The sequence below is a fragment of the Callionymus lyra genome, chromosome 1 (genome assembly GCF_982586985.1).
Source record: "Callionymus lyra chromosome 1, fCalLyr1.hap1.1, whole genome shotgun sequence".
Taxonomy (NCBI): domain Eukaryota; kingdom Metazoa; phylum Chordata; class Actinopteri; order Syngnathiformes; family Callionymidae; genus Callionymus; species Callionymus lyra.
In genome coordinates, this window is record NC_141818.1 from 15674444 (window position 1) to 15697981 (window position 23538).

General features: G+C 37.5%; 2 protein-coding genes across 4 annotated transcripts; both read left to right on the forward strand.

Moving 5' to 3' along the window:
- The first annotated feature begins 4078 nt into the window (after positions 1 to 4078).
- On the forward strand, positions 4079 to 14268 carry gda (guanine deaminase). Its single transcript, XM_087803497.1, has 14 exons — positions 4079 to 4212; positions 4301 to 4389; positions 4793 to 4964; positions 5055 to 5142; positions 9186 to 9291; positions 9363 to 9390; positions 10289 to 10396; positions 10470 to 10577; positions 11403 to 11500; positions 11645 to 11712; positions 11992 to 12144; positions 12347 to 12465; positions 12549 to 12576; positions 13334 to 14268. The coding sequence occupies exons 1-14, from the start codon at positions 4096 to 4098 to the stop codon at positions 13408 to 13410; spliced, it is 1359 nt and encodes a 452-aa protein (XP_087659623.1). The 5' UTR covers positions 4079 to 4095; the 3' UTR covers positions 13411 to 14268.
- Positions 14269 to 15543: 1275 nt separating this feature from the next.
- On the forward strand, positions 15544 to 23292 carry entpd4 (ectonucleoside triphosphate diphosphohydrolase 4). 3 transcript variants are annotated; one of them, XM_087794736.1, is made up of 13 exons: positions 15544 to 15615; positions 15868 to 15984; positions 16050 to 16244; positions 16319 to 16524; positions 16734 to 16884; positions 18098 to 18201; positions 18322 to 18381; positions 18454 to 18608; positions 18980 to 19146; positions 20055 to 20379; positions 20460 to 20545; positions 20624 to 20785; positions 22398 to 23292. In XM_087794736.1, exons 2-13 carry the CDS (start codon positions 15977 to 15979, stop codon positions 22630 to 22632), a joined length of 1854 nt encoding a protein of 617 aa, XP_087650862.1. In that variant the 5' UTR covers positions 15544 to 15615; positions 15868 to 15976; the 3' UTR covers positions 22633 to 23292. The 3 variants fall into 3 exon arrangements, with proteins under 3 accessions (XP_087650862.1, XP_087650864.1, XP_087650863.1); XM_087794738.1 differs by having other exon boundaries at positions 18454 to 18584; XM_087794737.1 differs by lacking the exon at positions 15544 to 15615 and having other exon boundaries at positions 15635 to 15984.
- The last annotated feature ends 246 nt before the right edge of the window (positions 23293 to 23538 follow it).

Consider the following 23538-nt stretch of genomic DNA (forward strand, 5'->3'; position numbering starts at 1 on the left):
GAAGCAGTGCTGTGTATTTTCAGAAGCGAAAGAAGTGTTTGTTTTTTTTACTTTACATCCTGAGGATAAGACTGTTCTATATTGATGTCAAACATCAGGGGTAACTGAGGACTAATGGTTACATGACTAATGTCAGGAATAATGTGGATTTTGAGACATGTAGGAATGAGGAAAATATTTGGTCTCACATATTATATAAATTGTGCACAACGGTTTGAAAGTAACACACTTTGTTACCATAGTTATGCTAAGTGAAGTGAAACGAGCTACTTCATATTGTTGGTTTTTAAACGCATAGACAGGAAAGCAAATACAAATGAGAAATTAAGCATTCATCACATCTTAATAAAGTAATATGATCACTGTTTGAACTAAAGCTCAGGCGAAAAGTTTGGATACGCCCTTTCTTTCAATGTGTTTTCTTTATGATAGATTATCACTAAAGGCATCAAAACTGTAAATAAATACACCAGGAATTATGTTCTTGACAAACAAATTTGAAATAACTGAAAATATGAAAATTTACTAGTTTCTTTATAGTAGCCACATTTTTTTTTCAATAACTGCTTTGCATATTTCTATCTTTTGCTTGATGAATTCATAATGATGCGATTTTCACTTCACATGTGTTTTTTTGTCAGTGTTATTTTGTGGAATTACCTGAGAATTAATGGAGTTTGGGCCATCGGTTGTGTTGCACAGAAGTCAGGTTAAAACACAGCCAACGACTGTTAGAACCAATCAGCTAAATTAAATAGGAATCGTGTGACCATCGTTACTATAAGAGACGAAGGTCAGGCAGGCCGGAAAATTGCGTAAACTTTGAAAGACCCCATCAGGTGTGTCTAAACCTTTGGCCTGTGCTATACATATAACAGATCTATTTCCCTTCGCTCCATGTGATATTGAAAGTGAGTCGGTTGTTCCCCACGATAATGAATATTCATGGTGAATGTGTCTTCTTCTCCCTCCGTCAGTCTCACGAGTGACCGCTCATTCCGCGATTACTATTGAAACGCCTCGTGCTTTGTGAAAGTGGAACAAAGATGAATAAACTTTGTGTCACATGGGAAGATGTTTTGTTGGCTGAAAATCAGGATGTCAGTCACAGCAGGAAATGTGATAATACAATATGAATACAACCAATATATGTGAAGGTGCAGCTTTCCATTCCATTCCATTATACAATTGGTATTTATCATTTAATTAGGGCAGAAAGGTCAGATTCCGCTTGGACAAAAGTCTTGTCGTGTCTTTAATGATTCAACCAATCACAGGTCAGAGCTTCACCTGTGACAAATACTGTAATTAACACATTCCTAGGTGTGTCTTAAAAGAGTCCCAGCACACCAGACATTCATGTGACCTGCAATGTGGCCTCTGACAAAATAAAAAAGATTCAACCTCAGACCAAAGTGCTGATCATCAGGAGCCTGAAGACCAAGTCTGCTACTGAGGCGGCAGACATCTTCGATGTATCCAAACGTCAAGTGGAGAGGATAAGAAAAAGATTAGAAGAAACTGGTGTAGTTCATGACAAGTCAACAGTAACTACAACAGTTTGCCGAATTCTCTCACAGAGCGGTCTCCATGGCCGCATTAGTGCTCAAAAAGCAGCATTAAACAAATGAAAACTAAAAAATCGTGTTGCATTTGCCAAGGGCCCACAGCTTGGAGGAAGGATGGACGGAGGAAAAGTGGCACAAGGTTGATTTTTTGCATGGATCCAAGATTCACCCAGAAAACAGTAAAGTTTGGTGGAGGAAATATCTATCTATCTATCTATCTATCTATCTATCTATCTATCTATCTATCTATCTATCTATCTATCTATCTATCTATCTATCTATCTATCTATCTATCTATCTATCTATCTATCTATATCTATCTATCTATCTATCTATCTATCTATCTATCTATCTATCTATCTATCTATCTATCTATCTATCTATCTATCTATCTATCTATCTATCTATCTATCTATCTATCTATCTATCTATCTATCTATCTATCTATCTATCTATCTATCTATCTATCTATCTATCTATCTATCTATCTATCTATCTATCTATCTATCTATCTAACTAATCTATCTGTCTGTCTGTCTGTCTGTCTGTCTGTCTGTCTGTCTGTCTGTCTGTCTGTCTGTCTGTCTGTCTGTCTGTCTGTCTGTCTGTCTGTCTGTCTAATCTGTCCGTCCGTCCATCCGTCTATCGAATCTATCTTATCTATCTTATCTATCTATCTATCTATCTATCTATCTATCTATCTATCTATCTATCTATCTATCTATCTATCTATCTATCTATCTATCTATCTATATATCTATCTATCTATCTATCTATCTATCTACCAACTATTAATCTAATCTAATAATTCTGTTTTATAGAAACTCCAAAACAGCTTGAAAGTCCACAGTATGGTAGTAAGGACGACTGAGTGAAGGTTTTAGGTTCGAGGGCAAGTTGATCAGGTCGCTGGAAAAGGAAAGGCATCTTTGAAAATCCCATAAATATCCAATATATTTAAGTTTGATTATATTAAAATCAGGACATGTATTACCTAGTATAATAGTAAAATATCCATCATCTTGGGGGGGCAATCAGCAAAAGGATCTGAAATCCTGGAAACATTTCTCATGTATTATATTATATAATACTAGAATATTATAGTATCTTACTCTCTTATTCGATTCAATTAAATTCAACAATACCAGTGCTGCCATGTCCATGTGAACCTAGAGAGAGTAGACATAAACCTGTTCCTGTCATTCTAGACATGGAACCTTACGCGAACCTCTGGCCATCTATTAATATTCCCAGCACTCAGCTGTGCTTTTATGTGTTTGCAGGCTTGTATTTGCCAGTGTCTCTTGCTGTAATAATTTGAAGGTGTGTCACTGCTGTGCTCATAAAAACTTCAGATCCCAGTAGACCCTTTTATCTCATGGTCAAGGTGACATTTGTTTTCAGGCCTTCTGGTCACCTTGACCCTGAAATAACACAAGGGTTTAGTATTCACTTACACTTGGGTGACTTAGGTCAGTCTGTCAAACTGAGCCCGACCAAGACATGTCTCAGTCAACACTGCAGGAAACTGACCAGAAACTGTTTCCTTTAACTGAGAAAAATTCTCTAAATTGAGGAAAATGATGTCACAACATGATCTGTAGTTTATAATCCATGTGTTTGTGTCTTCTCGTTTAGACTATTGTAACAGTTTGTTCTCATGTCTAAACAAGAAGGATCTGTCTCGTCTGAAGTTAATACAAAATTCTGCAGCGATAATTCTGACACGCTCTAGAAGAAGAACTCACATTTCCCCGATCCTTAAAACTCTTCACTGGCTTCACTGATGGTTCCTGAACACACTTCCGGACCAGAGGAGAAAAATCCTTCCAGCTTTGGAACGATAATCCTCTCCCTATGCATTTGATGGAGTCTTGTAGAGTTTTTAAATTTGGATTCATTTTTAACTGTGTATTGCTTTTGATTTTTTAAGCGCTTTGTGACCCTGGTCTAGAAAGACGCTTTACAAATAACTATTACTTACTTACTTACATCTAGAGAAAAGTCAAATATTCCACAGATGTCAGAATCAGTTACTACCAGTATTGAAAAAAACAATCCTTTTTTTTGTGGTGTTTTGGATACATTATGAAGTAGAATTAACTTAATGTTGATAAATAAAATGAGATGAGTAATATATATATTTTAAAAAGAAAATCCCTTTTGGTTACCTTTCCAGTGTGTCCCGTGTAATAGGGAGATAATTCCTGCTATTCAATTGAGGGAATAAATAATATTGAATTAATAAATACTTGATATTTGAATACTGTCCTATACAATTGAGTGTATGTAAGCAAGTACACTGGGGGGGCTCATCGAAATATCAACTAAAATCCCGCATTAATTTAGAAAAAAAAAAACCTCTCTTTTCGTAATAGCCGTGTAATGACAAGTGCGGCGCGCACACCCTGACTTTCCCTGAGCTGTGATTGGCCGTGACCGTGGGATCGTCTGCGACTGCGCGGCCGCTGCGGTCTTAAGTCAGAGCAGCGCTCTGGGCACACTGAACACAGCTGACGGAGGAAGGATGGCGAACACAGCGACCCCAGTGCTCGTCTTCAGGGGTACATTTATTCATGCCACCCCGGCAGCTGCAGTGCAGATCCTGGAGGACACCCTGCTGGGAGTGGACACTGAAGGAAAGGTCTGGTTTTAAAAAATAAAAGGTGGAATTTTACTTTAAAATAACAGACATTTAGTTGTGACATGTTGTCCTTTTGTTGTGTTTTTAGATCGTTTTCATAGAGGAAGCAAAGGGATTGGAACGTGTTTCTCAATCATTTGGTTTCTCTTCTTCTGATGTCATTCAACTTGCGAAACAGTAAGTAGTTTTATTATCTTCCATCATGATTTTTCAAGATGATTTTTGATAATAACCTTGTAATGAACTATTATTTGGTAACAATGTGATACTTTGTGAGTGTGGTCTCTTTAAAGAAAGAGTGTCTTAAAATATATTGACAACTTATTTCTCTTGTAGGAATAAATTCAATTAAATAAAAAGTCTATAATCTATACTCATAGCAAAATGAAAATGTTGAGAATATATTTTATTTTCTAATCCATCCATGAAGTACATTCTTGTAAATTAAAAGTGTATCAAAGTTCATTATAGTTTTGCTATCAATAAAAAGGTCATGTTAATGTATAATATAATATAAATGTATAGATCATCCAGGTTGGTATAATAAAGCAATAAAACTGGTTTAAAAAATTACTTTCAGTGAGTTCTTCATGCCAGGGATGGTGGACACGCACATCCACGCGTCTCAGTACAGTTACGCCGGCACTGCCCTGGACCTCCCTCTCCTCCAGTGGCTCAATACCTACACCTTCCCTGTGGAGTCCGGTTTCGAGGACCTGAAGGTGGCGAATCAGGTCTACACTCAAGTCGTGGTGAGTTAAACAAAAGACAATAATTATGCCTTCAAACGGTCTTAACAAGACAAACTGGAACTTGGTCATTCAATCTATGTAATCCTGCAGAAAAGAACCTTGAAATATGGAACGACCACGGCGTGCTACTTCGCCACGATACACACTGACGCTTCTCTCCTGCTGGGCCAAATCGCAAGTAAGACGTAAAGTAATGAAGATATGGCATCACGTCGCTCACATTCATTCCGCGTTTTAAGTGTGACCTCAAGGATAAACAGTTACGCTTTCATCAAGTTCACACACTCCAGTTGCATCAGGCTCGGGTTGAAATCAAAAAGGCTCCTTGCTTTCAATTCAACCATGATTCATGGTGGGTCGGGAGTCTGTCCCAGCTGAATAGGGCGAGAGGCAGGGGACACCCTGAACAGGTCTCCAGCCTGTCAGAGGGCACACAAAGACACACAACCATTCACTTACACCTACAGAATATTAACAGTTTTTTAAATCAATGTCTATATGTGTTTTTACTGTGGGAGGAAACCGGAGTAAACCCAAATCTGCAACTTTTCTTGAGGCGACGATCATTTTTAATAATAGAAAAAGAGTACAAGAAAGTGTAGAGAATGGTTATTTTATTGTTAAATTTTCTGATTAGCTCTGTCACTGCAAAACAAAGCTGCTTGAAAATTAATATATTTTCAATACATTGGAAATGCGGAGATGGTAGATCAACTCAAGTATCACAAACAAAACATTCAACAAGTAGTAAATGACTTACTGTATGTACTGTTTTCGTTATTATCTAAACCCCACCACTTCAGGTCCAGGTTTTTTTTTCCCCCTTTTTTATGAATCATTGACTGGTGCTGAGAGTGTTCTGCATGTCACACCAATTGTAAAATAAGCCTCTTTACAACAAAAAAAGTAACACAATGAACTGAAAATAACCGACTCATTTCTAAGGGTTAACTTCAGAATGTCTTAACTGAAGTGAAGTCTTCCAGCTGAGATGTATTCATATCATTTTCAAACTTTATTTTTCTCTTTAAATTGCTATTTTATGTAAATATTTATTTATAATCATATATTAATACATTTAATTTTGCAATAGTTTAATTACAAACAAAACACCTATAATGCTCTTTGTGGCTAAAAAGATTTCAATGTAAACGTGTTGTTAAGAAATTGAATGAACTTAATTTACTTTTATATTCGCTGCATTATGATGAAATGAAAGTGGAACTTAATAAGAAGAACTCATTGTTCAAATATGTTCTAGTCTATTTTCTATTTTAATAGTGTTACTTCCTGTTATTGCTTCTTTGTCACTGTGACTAATGTCCAACTGCCACACGTCCAACTCGCTTGAACTAGTTCAAGTCCATGAACAAAGGTTAATGAACAAATAAATGATATAACTCTAATAATATATTTATATTTAAGTTCATACTACCGACTAGAAATGTATTCAAGCTACCCCATGTCTTCTGTCCACCATTAACGTTACTTGTTATGTAATCACACACACACACACGCACACACACACACACACACACACACACACACACACACACACACACACACACACACACACACACACACACACACACACATTCAGAAGTGAGCTGCTACTATCACACATTTGTTCAACATTTCATGCCATTGACCTTTGAACTTTGTCCTCATCAAAAACAGTGACGCTTGTTTGTGGGGTACTCTGTTCGGTTAGTGACGCACGTACATTTATTTCACTCGTAAATTGTTTTCAACAAACAGTGTCGTCTAATTCAGATGACTTTTGAGCGTTGAAGAGTGAGAGATGTTAGATCTTCCGCCACAAACGTGACAAGAGACAGAAAATGGGTCAAAGTCCAAGTGGTCTACTGGTCATGTAATTCTGATATGTGGCCCGGTCTGAACCCGCTTACAGGCAGGTGCATGAAGTTAACTTTTATCTTGTTTAAATGTTATTTTAATGTCAGAATCACAAAGAAACCAACCAGTTTGAAAGTTCTCATAGACCAGTTATATCTGGTTAACAGGAAAAAAGTCAACTAAGTCTACTTTTGATTGAAAAACTATAATATTGTAATCATCTGTTATGTGGGATATTTTGTTAGCATCATATGTTAGCATATTAGCATCAGTTGAACAAAATGATGACTGCAAGAATGTTTTTTTGTTTTTTTAATTGTGTTTTATATGAAATGAGACTTTATAAACAACTTTATAATAGCTCTTTTAAACCTTAGGATTTTAACAGCATGACTGAACTAGCATAACTTAACGCTCACAATGTTGAGAAGGAGCAGATGATGATTATACATATTTATATACAGGTACTAGCTAAGTAACTGCAAAATGTTGACTGCAGGAATGTATTTAAATCTATCTATAAAAAGCTAAATATGTGACTGAGTCTCAGAATGAAATGCCTATGTGTATTTATTAATAACACCTTAAAATTCTTAATCCAGTATCAATAAATAACTACATTTTCCCATTGTATAGAGGAAGAAGTATCAGATTTCACATATTTATTTATAGTTAAAAGCACATGTTGTGTTTTCTAGTACATTTAAATGTGTTTTCTCTTTATTATTGTGTCATTAAAAAAAGAAAATGCTGTTCTAAATGTTTTAACAATGCTTTAAATTTATAAATATATTATTTGACTTACTACAGTAGTTGTTATGTAATCACACACACACACACACACGCACACACACACACACACACACATTCAGAAGTGAGCTGCTACTATCACACATTTGTTCAACATTTCATGCCATTGACAAACATTTGTATTTTGAGTTGTAATACTCCCCATGTAAATAAGAGTACAGCTCCCGATCTAAGCATAGGCTAGCCTGGCTCAGACATAGCACTGGTTAAAAAGAAAGGACTAAGAGGTTGAAGGTTCAATTCCTGCCCTTGATGTTGGAGTGGTTGTGGCCCTTAGGAACCGTTTGTTAGCTCCTGGTTGTTGTGCTGGTGTTCTGCATTGCATCAGTATATGGTTGGCTTTATTATAAAGTTCCATCTTCCTCCCGTTATTTTTCATATAATTGTGCTTTTTAAATGTAGTTAAATCACACCTACATTGATCTTTATAATAAAATAGTTCCATAATAATTAGAGTTTGCTAATCCAGTTATTTCGCTAGCAACAGTTAAAAAACAAAGATACACATAAAGTGTTGGTGAAAAAGAATTCAAGAGAGTGTTTAAAAATTCACAGCCTGCCTGTTGGGGATTTACTTGTTTTGAGGAGCTCTTTAAATTAAATTTCCTTTTGCCAAATCAGTCGATCAAAAGTATTGTCACCAAGGACAAAAATAACTCCTCAGAGCTGACACGATAAAAACAATCTGATTCATGGTAGACTATCCTTTATTCCCACTGGCAAAGAACAGTGTGTACGGTATGTGTCGTGAGAATGTTGTGGGCAAGACGCGTGCCAGGTGCTTGCCAATGCAGAGCCGTATCAGTTGGACGTGACCGTAAACGAAACTTAACAAAAGTGGCTGTTTCTCACAGCTTTCTGTGTCTGTTTACAAAATCATTCAAAAAACAGATTTTACTAATGATAATCAGGACAAATAACAGTGCTTTTGTCACCGGTTTTACTTTCACTTTTGTGGTTTCGTTTCAGGTATGATAAGGTTTGAGGAAGAGCTAAACCAGGACAATTCCAAAATAGCTTTGACTCAGACAACGGATCTTTTGGTCGTCAAACTGAGAGTAAATGTTAAAATATAAAAGCAAAATCAGTTTTGAACCACGTGTTCATGATACAAAATCATAAGATCAAATGTGAAAAGGTAATAACAAAATAAAAATTGGTGGTCTGAAAAGGTGAAACAATGATACATATCAGAGCACCATAAAAACCTTATACATTCATATTGTTATTTATATGTTGTTTAAAATAAGGACTTGACTTTTTCTCTAAAAACATACGTCATTAGCGGTATGTTCATATCTGACAACGTTACAAAGCCTTATTGTCGAAACAGGTTCTGACAATATTATGTAACTAATCCCATAATTATTCTCTGGAATCCTCGTGCATGAATCATCTTGGTTCTACTGAAGTTGATCAAGGAACAGAATAAACAGCTGAGTACGTGCAGACATTAAACGCACCACAGGCACACAAAACCGTTCATCAACTTTACTGTTGTCAAGGTGTTTTTTTGAAGTGTGTATATAAACATTCTTCCATGTGATCTCGCAGATCAGTTTGGACAGCGGGCCCTCATTGGTAAGGTGTGCATGGACAGGAACAATTCAGTGAAACATTACAAAGAGACGACGCAAGACTCAAAGGATGAAACCCTACGGTACACTTAACTTAACAATTATTAATTTTTTTAAACTCAATTATGATTAATGTTTCTTTTAATCTGTTAAGGTTTGTAGCTGAGCTGCTGGAGAAAAAGGTGAGGGTTATATAATGTATTTATTTTGACGTTTAAACTCCTGTTCTGTTTTATTGTTTTTCTATATTGTTGTTTGTTATTTGGTCTAATTACACAATTTTGTATATAAAAGGAGCATGTTAATCCTTTTTCCAATGTACATTGACACTTCAGATTCATGAGTCAAGATTCTTTATTGTAATTATGCAGCATATGAAATGCACATTAATGACTTTCAGCATTAAAACTAAGCACTAAACACACACATATATATATTTTTATTTTATTAATATTTTATTCTATTGAAATTTAAAACAAACGTTCTTTTGCCATTGCCATATGTATAATTTAATTTGTACAATTTAACCATTGCATTATGCATTTTCTGTAATACCTTCAAGCTTTTTTTTCTTTAAGGTTTACTCTCAAATATATTTATTTTATTATATTTTATATTTTGTTTTTTCTTCTTGTCATTCTTTTAAGCTTCAGTCATTTGAGTGTTGCATAATAATAATAACAACAATAATAAGAAGAATATGAATAATAAGAATGATAATATTATAAAACAATAATAATAAGAATTATTATTAATATTATTGAGTAAGTAAGTTCCATTTGTAAAGTGCCTTTCACAGACAGGGGGTTGTTTTTGTTATTATTATTATTATTTTATTACATTAATTATTGTAATTTATTATTATACTAAAAATAACAATATTACTATTACTAATAACAATAATGACTTTTTTCCCATAATGCTCTGAAACAGTTAAACACGAGAGATAACATTGAAAAATCTAATTTGCATGACTTATTTGCAAGTTAAGTTATGCAAATTCTAGAAAATGAAATTGAATACATTTTGTGAAAAACATTTTTCAATTGTTGATTTAGTTCCCTCTGTGTTCTCACCTAGTATCCTCTGGTGAAGCCAGTGGTGACTCCTCGCTTCGCTCTCTCCTGCTCCAGCGCTCTTTTGGGACAACTAGGAGCCATTGCCAGAAATAACCACCTGCACATCCAGGTGAGCTCCAGGCATATCCTGGCAACAGAGCGCCATGGCAACATATCAGTCTAATTAAAGGACTTTCGTTCAGAGTCACATCAGTGAAACTGTGGATGAAGTGAACCTCGTGAAAGAACTGTTCCCTGATTCCAAGTCCTACACCCACGTCTACGAAAAGCACAACCTGCTCACAGAAAAGGTGAGATGAATTGTGTGAAATGTTACACACTTTTTGTTGGGGTGGTTGAAGTAAATAGTGTTTAGTCATCTGTTACAGTAAGTAAGTAAGAAATGGGTATTTGTAAAGTGCCTTTCCAGACCAGGGTCACAAAGCGGTTTAACAATCAAAAACAACACACAGTTAAAATATAAACTATAAAAGCCGAAGACAACATAAGTCAAACACAGGAGTCCCAGAAAATCAGGGAAAAGTCTGTACTAATAAAAATGTCATAAGATTTTTCTTGAAGGAGTCAGTAGATCCTTAAAACACAGAGGGAGAGGAAGATCGTTCCAAAGCTTAGGAGCAAAAGTCTCGAAGGATTTCTCTCCTCTGGTCCGGAAGTGTGTTCAGGAACCATCAGTAGATTCTGATCCACAGACCTCAGAGCCCGAGCTGGGGTGTAAGGCTGGATCAGATCACTGATGTAAGGAGGAGCCTGACCATGAATAGATCTGAAAGTAAGAACCAGAATTTTAAAATTGATCCTGAAAGAAACTGGCAGCCAATGCAGAGTTTTAAGGATCGGGGAAATGTGAGTTCTCCTACTAGAGCGGGTCAGAATTCTCGCTGAAGAGTTTTGTGTTAACTGCAGGCGAGACAGCTCCTTCTTGTTTAGACAAGTTTAGAGATTTTTCTTAGTTGAAGGAAACAGTTTCTGGTCAGTTTCCTGCAGTGTTGAACTAGAGAAATATCACACTGAGAAGTCTCCATTTATGGATCATCCCAAATGTCTAAACTTGTATTTTGTTGTATTTAATTCCATTGTGAGACAAAACATACAACGTTTTTGGTTCTCTACAGACGGTGATGGCTCATGGATGTTACCTCAGCGACGAGGAGCTCACGTTGTTCAGGAAAACTGGAGCGTCTCTGTCTCACTGCCCAAACTCAAACATATCGTAAGTTTATTTTATGTACCCCCTGATGTGATGGTCGGAGCCACAGTTTCCCTAAGTTCGTCCGAGTCACCGAAATAGCTGACTGGACAGGCAATTAAATAAATCTACAACTTTTCAGTTGAATTTTATTCTTTTTTTTCCCAGATTGTGCAGTGGAATGCTGGATGTCCGGAATGTACTGAAGCACGAGGTGAAGCTGGGATTGGGAACAGGTACGACTCAAGCAATTCACAAATGTTTCCTGATCAGTTTTTTTTAACCTCACTTAATAGATGTCATATTTATGGCTCATGGGAAAAATCTCACCAGGAATTGATGAGGTTTTACTGGACTTTGGTCATAACACAAAACATCTAAACTTAATATTTAGTTAGTAACTTTGTTCAGACATCATAAAGCAAGTAACCTAGTTTACCCTATAGTTGTATCTTCTCCGTGAATCATCACAGCCTCGTTGAAAACAATTGTCGATACTGGATGTGTCGTTGCAGACGTGGCGGGGGGCTACTCTTCATCCATGCTGGATGCCATGAGAAAGACTTTGGACACATCCAAGGTCTTGACCATCATGAAACAGGAACAGGATTACGACACGCTCTCCTTCGAGGAAGTGTTTCGGCTCGCTACACTCGGGGGCAGCCAAGGTGAGAAGTGAATATAGTCGACTTTGCACCGGAGAATGAAGAACATTCCCTGTTAACATCAAACTACATTTGGTTTAAGAAGGAAATAATTCAAATGGGCCAAAAAAATATTAAATTTAGGGTTAAGAATTTATATTTTGAATGGAAAAGACAACCCAGCAAATAAATTAAAAAAATTTTGCCTATCTTTTTTAATTTCTAGCTCTGTCTCTGGATGACCAAATCGGGAACTTTGAAGTGGGAAAGGACTTTGACGCTCTGAGAGTGGATGTTGCTGTTCCTAACGGACCAATTGATTTATTTAAGCAGGAGGAACCAAAGGTAAACTAGCACGGATATTACATTTTTAACTCATATTTGTAAAACTAATTGGAATACTATTCCATTTCATTCTTTTATTTCAGATCATTTTGGAAAAGTTCTTGAATTTGGGTGAGTGTCTAAAACATCTGTAACTACATAGGCACTGATACTGTGCATACCACTGCCAAGGTGCTAAATTGTTATGACTTCACAGCAGACGATTAAAAACTTCAATGATTTAAGAATATCGATTATTTTTTAATTTTTTTAAAGGTTCAATCAGTGTACAATCAAGAGTTAAAGGCCCTATCCATGTTTTTGTAAATAGTATATTGTCTCCATCTAGTGTTTAAATAGTGCATATGCAATGTCCTTAATTGTTGTATTGCTGGCCATTTTATTTGTGTACCATTGTTTACAAAACGGGTAAAGAGTTATTGTTATGTCTTTTATGTATGTATTTTTGTCTTCCTTCTAAGTTAAATAATGTCTCTAAGTACCTCATATGGGAACACTGTATAATAGCAAGAGACTTCTACTACAAAAGTCACAACTGTTTAAAATAAACAAATCATTATAGAAAATATGACCATATATTAATAATACTGACAAAATGTTGCATATTGTTGTTTTAGAGCAGTTTTGAATGAACACTTGCAAAATATTTTTCACAAGAATCAAATTGAATTCAAGTTATTAAATTACAAATATTTATATTGCTTATTTTGTGTGTTATCTTATTTCATTATTTTATTCTTTACTGACACCACAAAAGATCCTATGTTGTGTTTGCCACACAGCAATAAAAGTTTCTGATTCTGATTTGTATGCTTTGTTTCCGTTTTCTGGCTTCTACCTGATCTTACTGTAACATGGTCTCTTGCAGGGGATGATCGGAATATTGTGGAAGTTTACGTTGCTGGGAAGAAGGTTGTCCCGTTACAAGACCAACGGACCGATTGAAAGTCGTCAGCTTCTCAGTTAAAAATGGAAAATTGTCTTGGCGTCATCTTACATGCTGGATGAGTCTGCTGCAGGTCACGGGTTCGGTTGAAAATGCGTCATAGACGATGTGCACGCTCAACTTTTCTCTAAGCCTTAATGATTTATACTGAAAAATCTCGATTGCTGTTGATCTTAAGAATTCAGGAACATGTTTTTTCTTTTTTACACCAAGTGACCTTCATATTTCTTAATTTATTTGCAGTGGTCAGTCTACTTTACAAGGGTGCAAAAGGGAATCATGGGTAAATCATGTGTTGAGAGCGAAGGGTCCGAGAAAATTAGCATAAAAATTGTTTTAAAGAGCAAATAATGTGAAAACTCAACTTTCCTGCCTCACATGTTTCAAATGTTGAAGTCTTCCTCTCCAGGATACATAGCTAATTTAATAATGTTATCTTTTTGACACTTTTGTTAATTTTAAGTTTTTCCTTATCCAACATGGATTTTAGTTCAAGCTTCAAGCTAAACACTCCACGCGAATGTTGGGGGAAAAAATTCTTTGTTCTTACTCTAACACTTTTGTTGATGGTCCTGTCAGACAGTAAAATGAAGCGTACTTGTAACAATACTTTGGTTAATGTAACCAAGACATTCGGTGCTTCATGGTTCAGATGAAGACAGTACAGAGGTTAGTCAGGGCTATCAACACCTAACTCTCAGTACTTAGTGACTTCTTAACTTTGCTATTGTCATTTGAACCTCTGTGAATTTATATCTTTACACATACATAATGTGTGCATGATTCAATGGTATTATGATAATGATTTATTTTTGTTTACCTGAAAATGAAAATTAAATGTGCAGTGAACAAGAGAACCATTGTTTTATTTGTTTTTCCTTATAAATAAAACTATTTTACTCTACAACTACTTTAAATATCCGTTTACAAAAGAGGAAGCATCTGGTCTGGACAGATGATAAGACTTGGGAGTAAGAAACATGTGGTCCTGACAGATTTCAAGGTTGTCAAATGAACATGTTATCCTTCTGTCCATCCATCCATCTAACCATCCATCCAAAAGTACATAATATCCCAAAGTAGATCTCTGCAGGAATTAATTAAGTCTATCTATCTAAATTAAAGTTTTGGTTGTGTTTAATAACACAGTAAGTTAACTGAATAAAAGACGTTATGCCACAAAACCAACCTTTGAATCATTACAAACAAAACACTCACTTCCTCATACAAAAGTTAAGAGCACTGCATGACACTATGGCAGCTCAGAAGAGTAACCACAGCAACAGGCTCCTCTCCATGCACTGCAGAACGGAACGTTTTAAGACGTCCTTTGTTCCTCCTGCCATGAGGTTCCACACAGATCTCTCCCTCATGCTTGACATGCACTTTTACTTTTTTTCTGGCCACTTTTGAATAATTTATTTGTATCATGTATTTTTATATGTGTTGAATGTTTTTATTTGAACGTATTTATTTATTTATTTATACCATGTTTGTTTGGATGGATGTATTTTTACTGCTGGACAAAATAATTTCTCCTCCGGGATCAATAAAGTATCCATTATTTATTTTATCAGGCGTGACGTATCAGGGTTGGTTTGGTGAATCACCAGTGCAGAGAAACTCGACAGGTTTAGTACAGCAGTAATATGTCTCCCCGGAAGAGGGCGTACGTGAAACAACTGTTTCCTATTACCGTTTTTTTCCTTATATTTTTGACATAAACCCTCGATTAAATGTAGTCAATCACCATAATTTAAAGTTTGACTGAAGATTTGACTGAAGTTCAAAATGTAATTTGTGCTAAACACATTCAGATAAAAATATGAATTAGACACAAGAGGAGCTCTATATATAGTTATATAAAATAAACATTATATTAATCATTATTCGCATGTGGTTTGATGAATGCTATTTATTACGATCTTATTCTTTCTCTTTATTTCTCTTTGTTCTTGTTCTTATTTTTATTTTATGAATAACTGCTGTGTCTAATTGGAAAAAAAACAATTTCCCGAAAGAGACCTCCCGAGGGATCAATAAAGTTCTATGAGAGTTCTTACGAGAGAGCATCTTAACCGATAGGGGGCAGCAACCGTCACGGTAACGTCCAACTCCTCTTCCGGGCGCAACAGCGAAGAAGATGAAGCGCCCACTCAAAGCAACACGTCACTGACAGGAAACCTGCCACATCGTCTTCGACTGTAAGCATATCATAGTCCAATAATGTCATTTTTAACCGAAGTCCACGGGTGACTCGCTACTTAAATACCCGTGAATTGTTGCTATTAACCGCTCCTCACGACGTTTTACTCCATGTTTACGTTGACTCGTCGATGAATGCTAGCTGTCATGTTAGCCGCAGTGTTTGTCAATAAGCCGGTTTTGTGTGTCGATCATACTCTAGCAGTGTTACAAAAAAACGTGTTTCTCGGGACTCGTGTCATCTTAAACAGGTGTTGGTCATGGATGTAAACAAGCAGAACGGGACGGGGCAGTGGAAGAAGCCGAACCGCCCTCCTAAAGCTCGCTGATATTCTGTGAATTCAGCTTAACTTGACAATCATGGGGAGGTAAGTGTGTCTGTTCTGTGCCTGTTGTTCATCACTGTTTATTCTGTCTCTGCTTCTTTTGACAGGATCAACTTTTGGTGCCTTTTCCCAGCCTCATGGCATTTCAGCATTTCGTCTCAGCTCCCTCCTCGCCTCCTGACTCCTTCTCTCAGACAGCTGTTTGTTGTGACCTCGGTGCTCGGCATTATCGGGCTCATCTACCTGTTTTTCTCTGGCAAACTTCAGAGCAACTGGGTCAGACAAGACACCCACTTTCACAGGTGCGATCGGGTGTTTTTATGGCAATGTTGTAAAGTGATTTTACACGTTTAACTCTCGTCGTTGTTTTCTGCAGACGTTTGACCAGGGTCACAGACGTGGATGTGACGGATACAAGTAACCCTTACATGAACTACGGTCTTGTGGTGGATTGCGGGAGCAGTGGTTCCAGAATATTTGTGTACTGCTGGCCTCAGCACAACGGTAATCCACACGAACTACTGGATATTCGACAGATGAGGGACCAACACCGGAAGTCCCTGGTAATGAAGATCAAGCCAGGTAAGACATTTTAAGCGTACAATTGGATTCATTTTTTCTTCTCTTAACTGTTTAATATCTTGTTGTTGAAATTCAAAATGTATGAAAAATAAGTAAGTTGATCCCCAAAAATGTATAGGCCTGTTACTTAACTAACGAATACTTCAAATTCCTTTTAATCATCTCTTGCGTAATAATAATGAGGAAACAATTTGCATATTTGTCTTCAGGCATCTCCGATTTGGCCCGAACTCCAGAAAAAGCCAGCGACTATATCTATCCACTGTTGAGTTTCGCAGCTCAGCATGTTCCCAAATACAAGCACCAAGAAACCCCCTTGTACATCCTCTGCACAGCCGGAATGCGAATCCTTCCAGAAAGGTAAATATAATCTTTTGTGATCATAGATTTATAATCATAATACATCGTATCAATTAGCGCTTTGTGGACACGCTAGGACGTTTACAACAAAGGATTAAAACCCACAAGAAAAAGTATTAAACGAGTACAGAAAAAATGATGTATCTTGTGCATATTTACACATAAAGTCTATGATGGCCGATGATATGACGAGGGAAAGCGTGTAGATTTTAAAGAGGAGGGCAACAAACTATGTTGCCACAGCATGATCTTGAGTTTATAATCCATGCGTTTGTATCTTCTCGTCTGGACTACTGTAACAGTTTGTTTTCATATCAACGCTCTTCCTCTCTCTGTGTTTTATGGAGTCTACTGACTCATCTTTTATTCATGCAGGCTTTTTCTTGATTCTCTGACTCCTGTGTCTGTCTCGCTGGTGTCTTGATCTTTAAAGTATATATTTTATTGGGTATTGTTTTGATTGTTTAAGCGCTTTGTGACCCTGGTCTAGAAAAGCGCTCTAAAAATATTACTTACTTACTTACAAACCTTGAGGAACACCAGTGGAGATGGTGACTGCCAACCACAGAGCCAGCCCTTCTGATCAATCTGTCCAACCTGTTGACACTCCTCTTGGACACATTCCCACCCCAACACACCACAGCATAGAACAGGACACTGGCCACCACAGACTGGTAGAACATGCAGAGGAGTTTCCAGCAGATGTTAAATGATTGGAGCCTCCTCAGAAAGTACAGTCTGCTCTGAACTTTCTTATACACATGGTCTGTGTTGCAGGACCAGTCCAGTTTACTGTCCAGCCACACACCGAGGTACTTATAGTTGTCAACTATCTCCTCACCCTTTATTGACACTGGACGTGGCTTTGTCCTGGACCTCCCAAAGTCCATGACCAGCTCCTTGGTCTTTGAGGTGTTCAGCTGCAGGTGGTTCCTCTCTCTCCAGTCCACAAAGTCACGTATCAGACTGTTCTTGGTGTCACAGTGTCGTCAGCATACTTCTGGACTCAACTCAATTCGGAGTTGAAGCAGAAGTTTGAAGTGTATATGGTGAAGAGGAGAGGGCCCAGTGCTGTCTCCTGAGGTGCTCCTGTACTGCCCATCACATTGTCAGACATGATGTCCTTCAGCTTGACGTAATGTGGTCGATCAGTGAGGTGGTCCACAATCCCGGAGACCGGGCATCAGTAGTAACATGATACGTTCTTTTCCAGTCAACAGGAGGCTCTTCTCGAAGACTTGCGTACCGACATCCCTGTCAACTTTAATTTCCTCTTCTCAGATTCCCACGTTGAAGTGATTTCTGGAAAACAAGAAGGTACATTATTGAAGGGTTTTGAACAATCGGAGCTCATGTCGATCTATTCGATCTTGTTTTTGGTAGAGACATTCGAAAATAAGTGGTTGATTAATCGAGACGCAATGTTTTTTCTTTTAGGTGTCTATGCCTGGATTGGGATAAACTTTGTCTTGGGAAGGTTCGACCATGTTCACAATGGTAAGACTTTTTTATTGGAAGATGGTGTAATTAACTGGAAAACCAACTTTGTTCTTGTGCTTGCTTGACAAGATGGAGAACCAGTGGTCGACGCTCATGTCCAAGGGAACGATCAGCAGGAAGTGCGGCTGAGGAAGAGGACTGCTGGTGTCCTGGACATGGGCGGAGTCTCCACACAAATTGCATACGAAGTGCCCAAAAGTGTAAGCTTTGCTTCTCCACAACAGGTTATTATCCAATACACATTCTGTTTTTGTGCTGTCTTTGTTTTTTTCGTCGTTTACCGTTTATTTTTCTCCCTCTTCCCAATACTGTCATTGCCTGAATCAAACTGAACCATTTTATGTCTGGAGATTCTCTGCTCTCCATTCATCTTTTGACGACTCATTGTAAGCTGGTTGCATGCCCCCTGACGCACTCAGACTACAATGATTTCTTAATGATATTTATTTACAGTAATTATTTCTCATTAAAATAAACAAATCAATACTTGTTTAGGATCTTCTGAGCATCCAATATTACATTAACAAATCAAATTTTGTCCCACAAATCGTTTGCCTCATAAGTACCGGGAGCTCATCGATTTTTGTGCTTTCAGGAAGAAGTTGCCAAGAACTTATTAGCAGAGTTTAATCTGGGATGTGACGCACATCGCACAGAACACGTGTATCGTGTTTATGTGTCCACCTTCCTGGGTTTTGGAGGTAATGCAGCTCGCCAAAGATATGAGAGGGACCTTGTCAGAAATATTGCCGCCCGCAATATGTAAGTATCTTTTTTTTTTTTCCATGATTAAAATTCATCAAAAAAATGCAGTAGTAGAGGAATATGCACAAACCATCTCACGACAAGAGCCTTGCTAAGCATTAGTCTATACCGGGATTCTACAGGGTTGAAAATGTGGAATTCCCCATATTCTAAAATTCAAAGTTGAAGGTATTATTTTTTTTTTAAATGCCTCACATATAAACTTGTGTGAGTGAAGAGTATTAGGATCAGTTTAAAAAGCATTTTCAAAATTGTAAACAGAAAAATCTAAATGTGTGGCGAGCTGATCGTTGGTTCTAAATAAAAGTAGATTGATGCTCATGTTTACATGGTGACCTATAGAGATGCCCTTGTTTAAGATAATTAAGAATCAGAACATGTTTATTGCCAGTGTTGTAAACACAACACAGGAATATGAATTGGTTTTGATCGTACAGAATAAAATGAATAAAGTAAATGTAAATTAATCAATTTGAATGACGATTATAAACGAAACAAAAGATTAGTGACTTGTGTATAAAGTGAACGTATAAAAATGAATTATTGAATAAAATAAATTAATTTGTACAGCAGACCAAAAGATGAGGGAAAATAAATGTCAATTTCAATAATTAATCCCAAACCTCCATTAATAGTACAACTGAGAGAACGAGGAGATAATAAACATTGGTTGAGTCTGAAAAAAATTATAATAAAATATCTCAGTCACTGACACTGCCTGTTTTAGACAGATTGGTTAATGTACTTTCCTTGGGACCCGTGACCTTGACTGCAAAAAGATTTTGCCCCCTTGTGTGATGGAGTTTAACTCGCACAATGAAATATCAGTATTATGAATCGTCATAAACGACTATGTATGCGACGGAAAACATGTTGGTGTGACACCATGTTTTAAAACGCTTCAGGCTTTTAGGTCAGCACGTGGGGGAGTCGGCACAGACCCCGCTCCTTGACCCGTGTCTACCAACCGACCTGATAGACCAAATTGGTCCATCCTCGAAGCGACTCCACCTCCGTGGAAGCGGGGACTTTGACAAGTGTCGGCAAGTTCTGCAGCCGTTGCTGAACCGCACCAATGATACCCAGACCTCGTTGAGCGGGATCTACCAGCCGGACATCAACTACAGCAACAGCCAGTTCTATGGCTTTTCAGAGTTTTTCTACTGCACAGAAGACGTTTTGAGAATGGGTGGCGATTATAACGCCACTAAATACTCTCAGGCTGCCAAGGTACATGATTTTGTAACAATAATCCTGTTAAGGATAGCGATAAATGGACGACAACACCTGACGTGAATTTTTTTGTTTAGAGTTACTGCGCCACCCAGTGGTCGACGCTAATGCAGCGGTTTGACTCCGGCTTATACGCTTCACACGCCGACCTTCACAGACTTCGGTAATGCTTCACATCATGTTGAAACCCGGTCTCGTCGCTCGGTCGGTGTTCAGGAAATGTTGCCCGTCATGTCTGCAGGTACCAGTGTTTCAAATCGGCGTGGATGTACGAGGTGCTGCACACGGGCTTCTCTTTCCCCAACGACTATCAGAACCTGAAGACTGCACTTCTGGTCTATGATAAAGAGGTCCAGTGGACGCTCGGGGCGATTCTTTACAGGACACGATTTCTACCTTTGAGGTGAGATGTTTGCATGTGACGCTGCAGGGGATTAGCAGGAAGCGGTTGTGACATCAAACGGAATAGTAACCACTATTACTTTGGATATAAAAATGAAACATGGAAGCTAATTATTTAATTTTATATTAAAATGGCTTTAATCCGTATATGGTAAGTTTCTTTCTTATTATGTTTAGTTTTTGAATCCAAAGATAAGCCTATACATTTTTTTTATTCTAATTGTCATTGCAATTTAATAGATTTTAATTTTGATTTTGAAGAGCCTGCAGTTTGATTAAAAACAAGTCGAAAATATGTTAATAAATTCCATTGTAGCCAAAACTTTCTTCTTGCCAAAACACACTTTATTTTGTGTGACTTTTTAATGACTGTAGATTTGAATATTTCCATATTTGAGTTGTGAGTCATTTATTATTATTTATTAATATATTCATAATAATTGGATATTTTATTCCATGTGTTTTGACAATGCAGGGTCAAAGTGACCCAAAGGGGTTCATTTTGACCCAGAGACGAAACAAGGGATACCACAAACACATTTGTTTTTAGGCCTTCGGGTCACCTTGACCCTAACATTACACAAGTGTTAAATATATTTGATTTATATTTAAATACAAATATTCAAATCGATTTACGCATGAACAGTTCATCTGATTTCATCCTAATATGCAGGCCTGGCGTTCAGGGAAGTAGAGTTGTATGTTGATTATATCAACTATTATCTTGGTCATAATACAAGCTCGCTTCTGTTGTATCTGTAAAAATGAAAAAGGTTCCCTAACTTAAGGTATAATGGAAGCTTGTGTTGAGATAATGCAGAAAGTGCTTAAGAAGTTGGTTTATTTTGACTGCATTTTCTGAAGAGGTTGTGCGATGTTGCACGAAATTCAGGGAAACTTAAGTAGCGGAAACACGAACCCAATCAAGTGAAGGGAGTTTAAACAAATATTAAAAGTTGCATCATATTTTCAACATATGTTTGATAATGTTAATTTTACATCACAACCAATAATAGAAGTAAATGAAAGAGTGATGAGCTATAAAATATATCACACCAAATCCCCCCCTTTAATAAAGTGACAGATACTCAAGGAACAAGAATGTAGTTTATTCAGGCGGCACTTGTTTGCCTCTCTTAGTGTGTGTGGGGGGGTGTTGTCTTTCTTCATGTTCCCTGAGGTGAATTGGCCTCTTGTCAAGAATTCTTTAAAAAAAATAAACTAGAAAAATTGTAGTTAAGTTAACATTTGGGATGTCAATCAATGCTGCTGCTTAATATTCACTTAAAATACCCCAATTTGTGGAGATTTAGAAAATCACTAAGACTTTTTTTGTCCTAATGTATCTATTTTTAAGCACTTTCGTTTGGTCTCTTTTTGAAGTTCTTGCACATTCAATCAAATGTTTGTGTAAAGTCTGCATGTGAAAGAACATCCTGTAACGTTGTTGATGTTTAATAATGTCATTTATTCACAAGCTTATAAATATTTGGAGCAAAGACTCACTGAGACTCTTTTAAAAGCATCGTCGTAGTTATTTATCTCCAGAGTTGGTTCATGTATTTCTAAGCGTAGGAATGTGTGGATCTGATGGAAGGTTCGGTCTCTCGCAGGGACATCCAGCAGGAGTCTCTGAGGGGAGCACACGCTCACTGGCGGCACAGCTTCAGCTTCGTCAACAACCACTATTTATTCCTGGCCTGTTTCTTCATCGTGTTCCTGTCCATCATGCTCTACGTCCTGCGTCTGCGGCGGATCCACCGGAGGAGCGCCCAGCACTGCTCGTCGTCCTCGGTCACGTGGTTGGAGCACGGCCTCGGCTCACAGACGCTCCCCATCGACCTCTGACCTTTCGTCAAGCAATACGACGAACCCGACCACGGCGAGCTCCGCCCCCTTTTGCCTCCTGCAGAAGTGTGAGACTCACTTCCCGTGTGGTGGTTTTGGACTGTCCTTTGTCTTCAGGCATCACTGGAGACATGGAAATGTTAGTTTCTAATTTATTTAAAATCATGCAATTATCTTTGTTTGATTTTTTATCTTTTAAGATGCTGCTGCTTCTGGATTTGGACACATGTTCTGTCTGTGTGGCCTTTTCTTTACACTCCTAGAGATTGCATGATGAACCTTAAAGTAAAGTAAAGCACTTGTTGACTCGAATGCAAGCGTGGAAGGAGAGAAACTGTACCACTGAATGAAGATGAACTACTGTTAGTGTTCAAGTTTATGCACGGGTCTCTTTTTTAAAAATCCTCACGGGGACAAGTCGCCTTTAATACTCGTGCAATACATGTCTTGTCACTGTTTACTCCTCTGTAGCCCTGCTGAAATCTCGTCTGATCATCTAATCCTGGGATGTTGGCGCATATGTACGTCGGGCTTCGTTTTACGAAGCCGTCGCTGCTCCGACCGGGTTTTATTTATAATAGTTGGGTACTGAAAGATTTGCACCGATGAAATCTCACGTTGAAACATTAAGATGCATTAAATAAAGGTTTTATGGTTGAACTGCCCTCTTTTTTTATTGATTAAATATTGAACGACAACAGATCCAGAATCCACCTTCTCTCAGACAGTCACAGCAGAAGACCGGTCCCTCTGAGTCTGGTTCTGCTCAAGGTTTCTTCCTATTAAAAATGACATTTTCCATGGCTTCTGTCCCACATTTCTCACCGTCCTCATACATGTCCTGCACTACCTTTACATTAGGGATGAGCTGATGAAGCTTCGTGAAACAGTGTCATGTTGTTTAGA

Coding starts and splice junctions, on each gene's coding strand:
- gda (XM_087803497.1), top strand. CDS start 4,096: ATGGCGAACACAGCGACCCCAGTGCTCGTCTTCAGGGGTACATTTATT. Junction 4,390..4,792: donor GTCATTCAACTTGCGAAACA/GTAAGTAGTTTT, acceptor AATTACTTTCAG/TGAGTTCTTCATGCCAGGGA. Junction 4,965..5,054: donor AGGTCTACACTCAAGTCGTG/GTGAGTTAAACA, acceptor GTAATCCTGCAG/AAAAGAACCTTGAAATATGG.
- entpd4 (XM_087794736.1), top strand. Junction 18,202..18,321: donor GATTTCTGGAAAACAAGAAG/GTACATTATTGA, acceptor TTTTTCTTTTAG/GTGTCTATGCCTGGATTGGG. Junction 20,546..20,623: donor GCCGACCTTCACAGACTTCG/GTAATGCTTCAC, acceptor TCATGTCTGCAG/GTACCAGTGTTTCAAATCGG.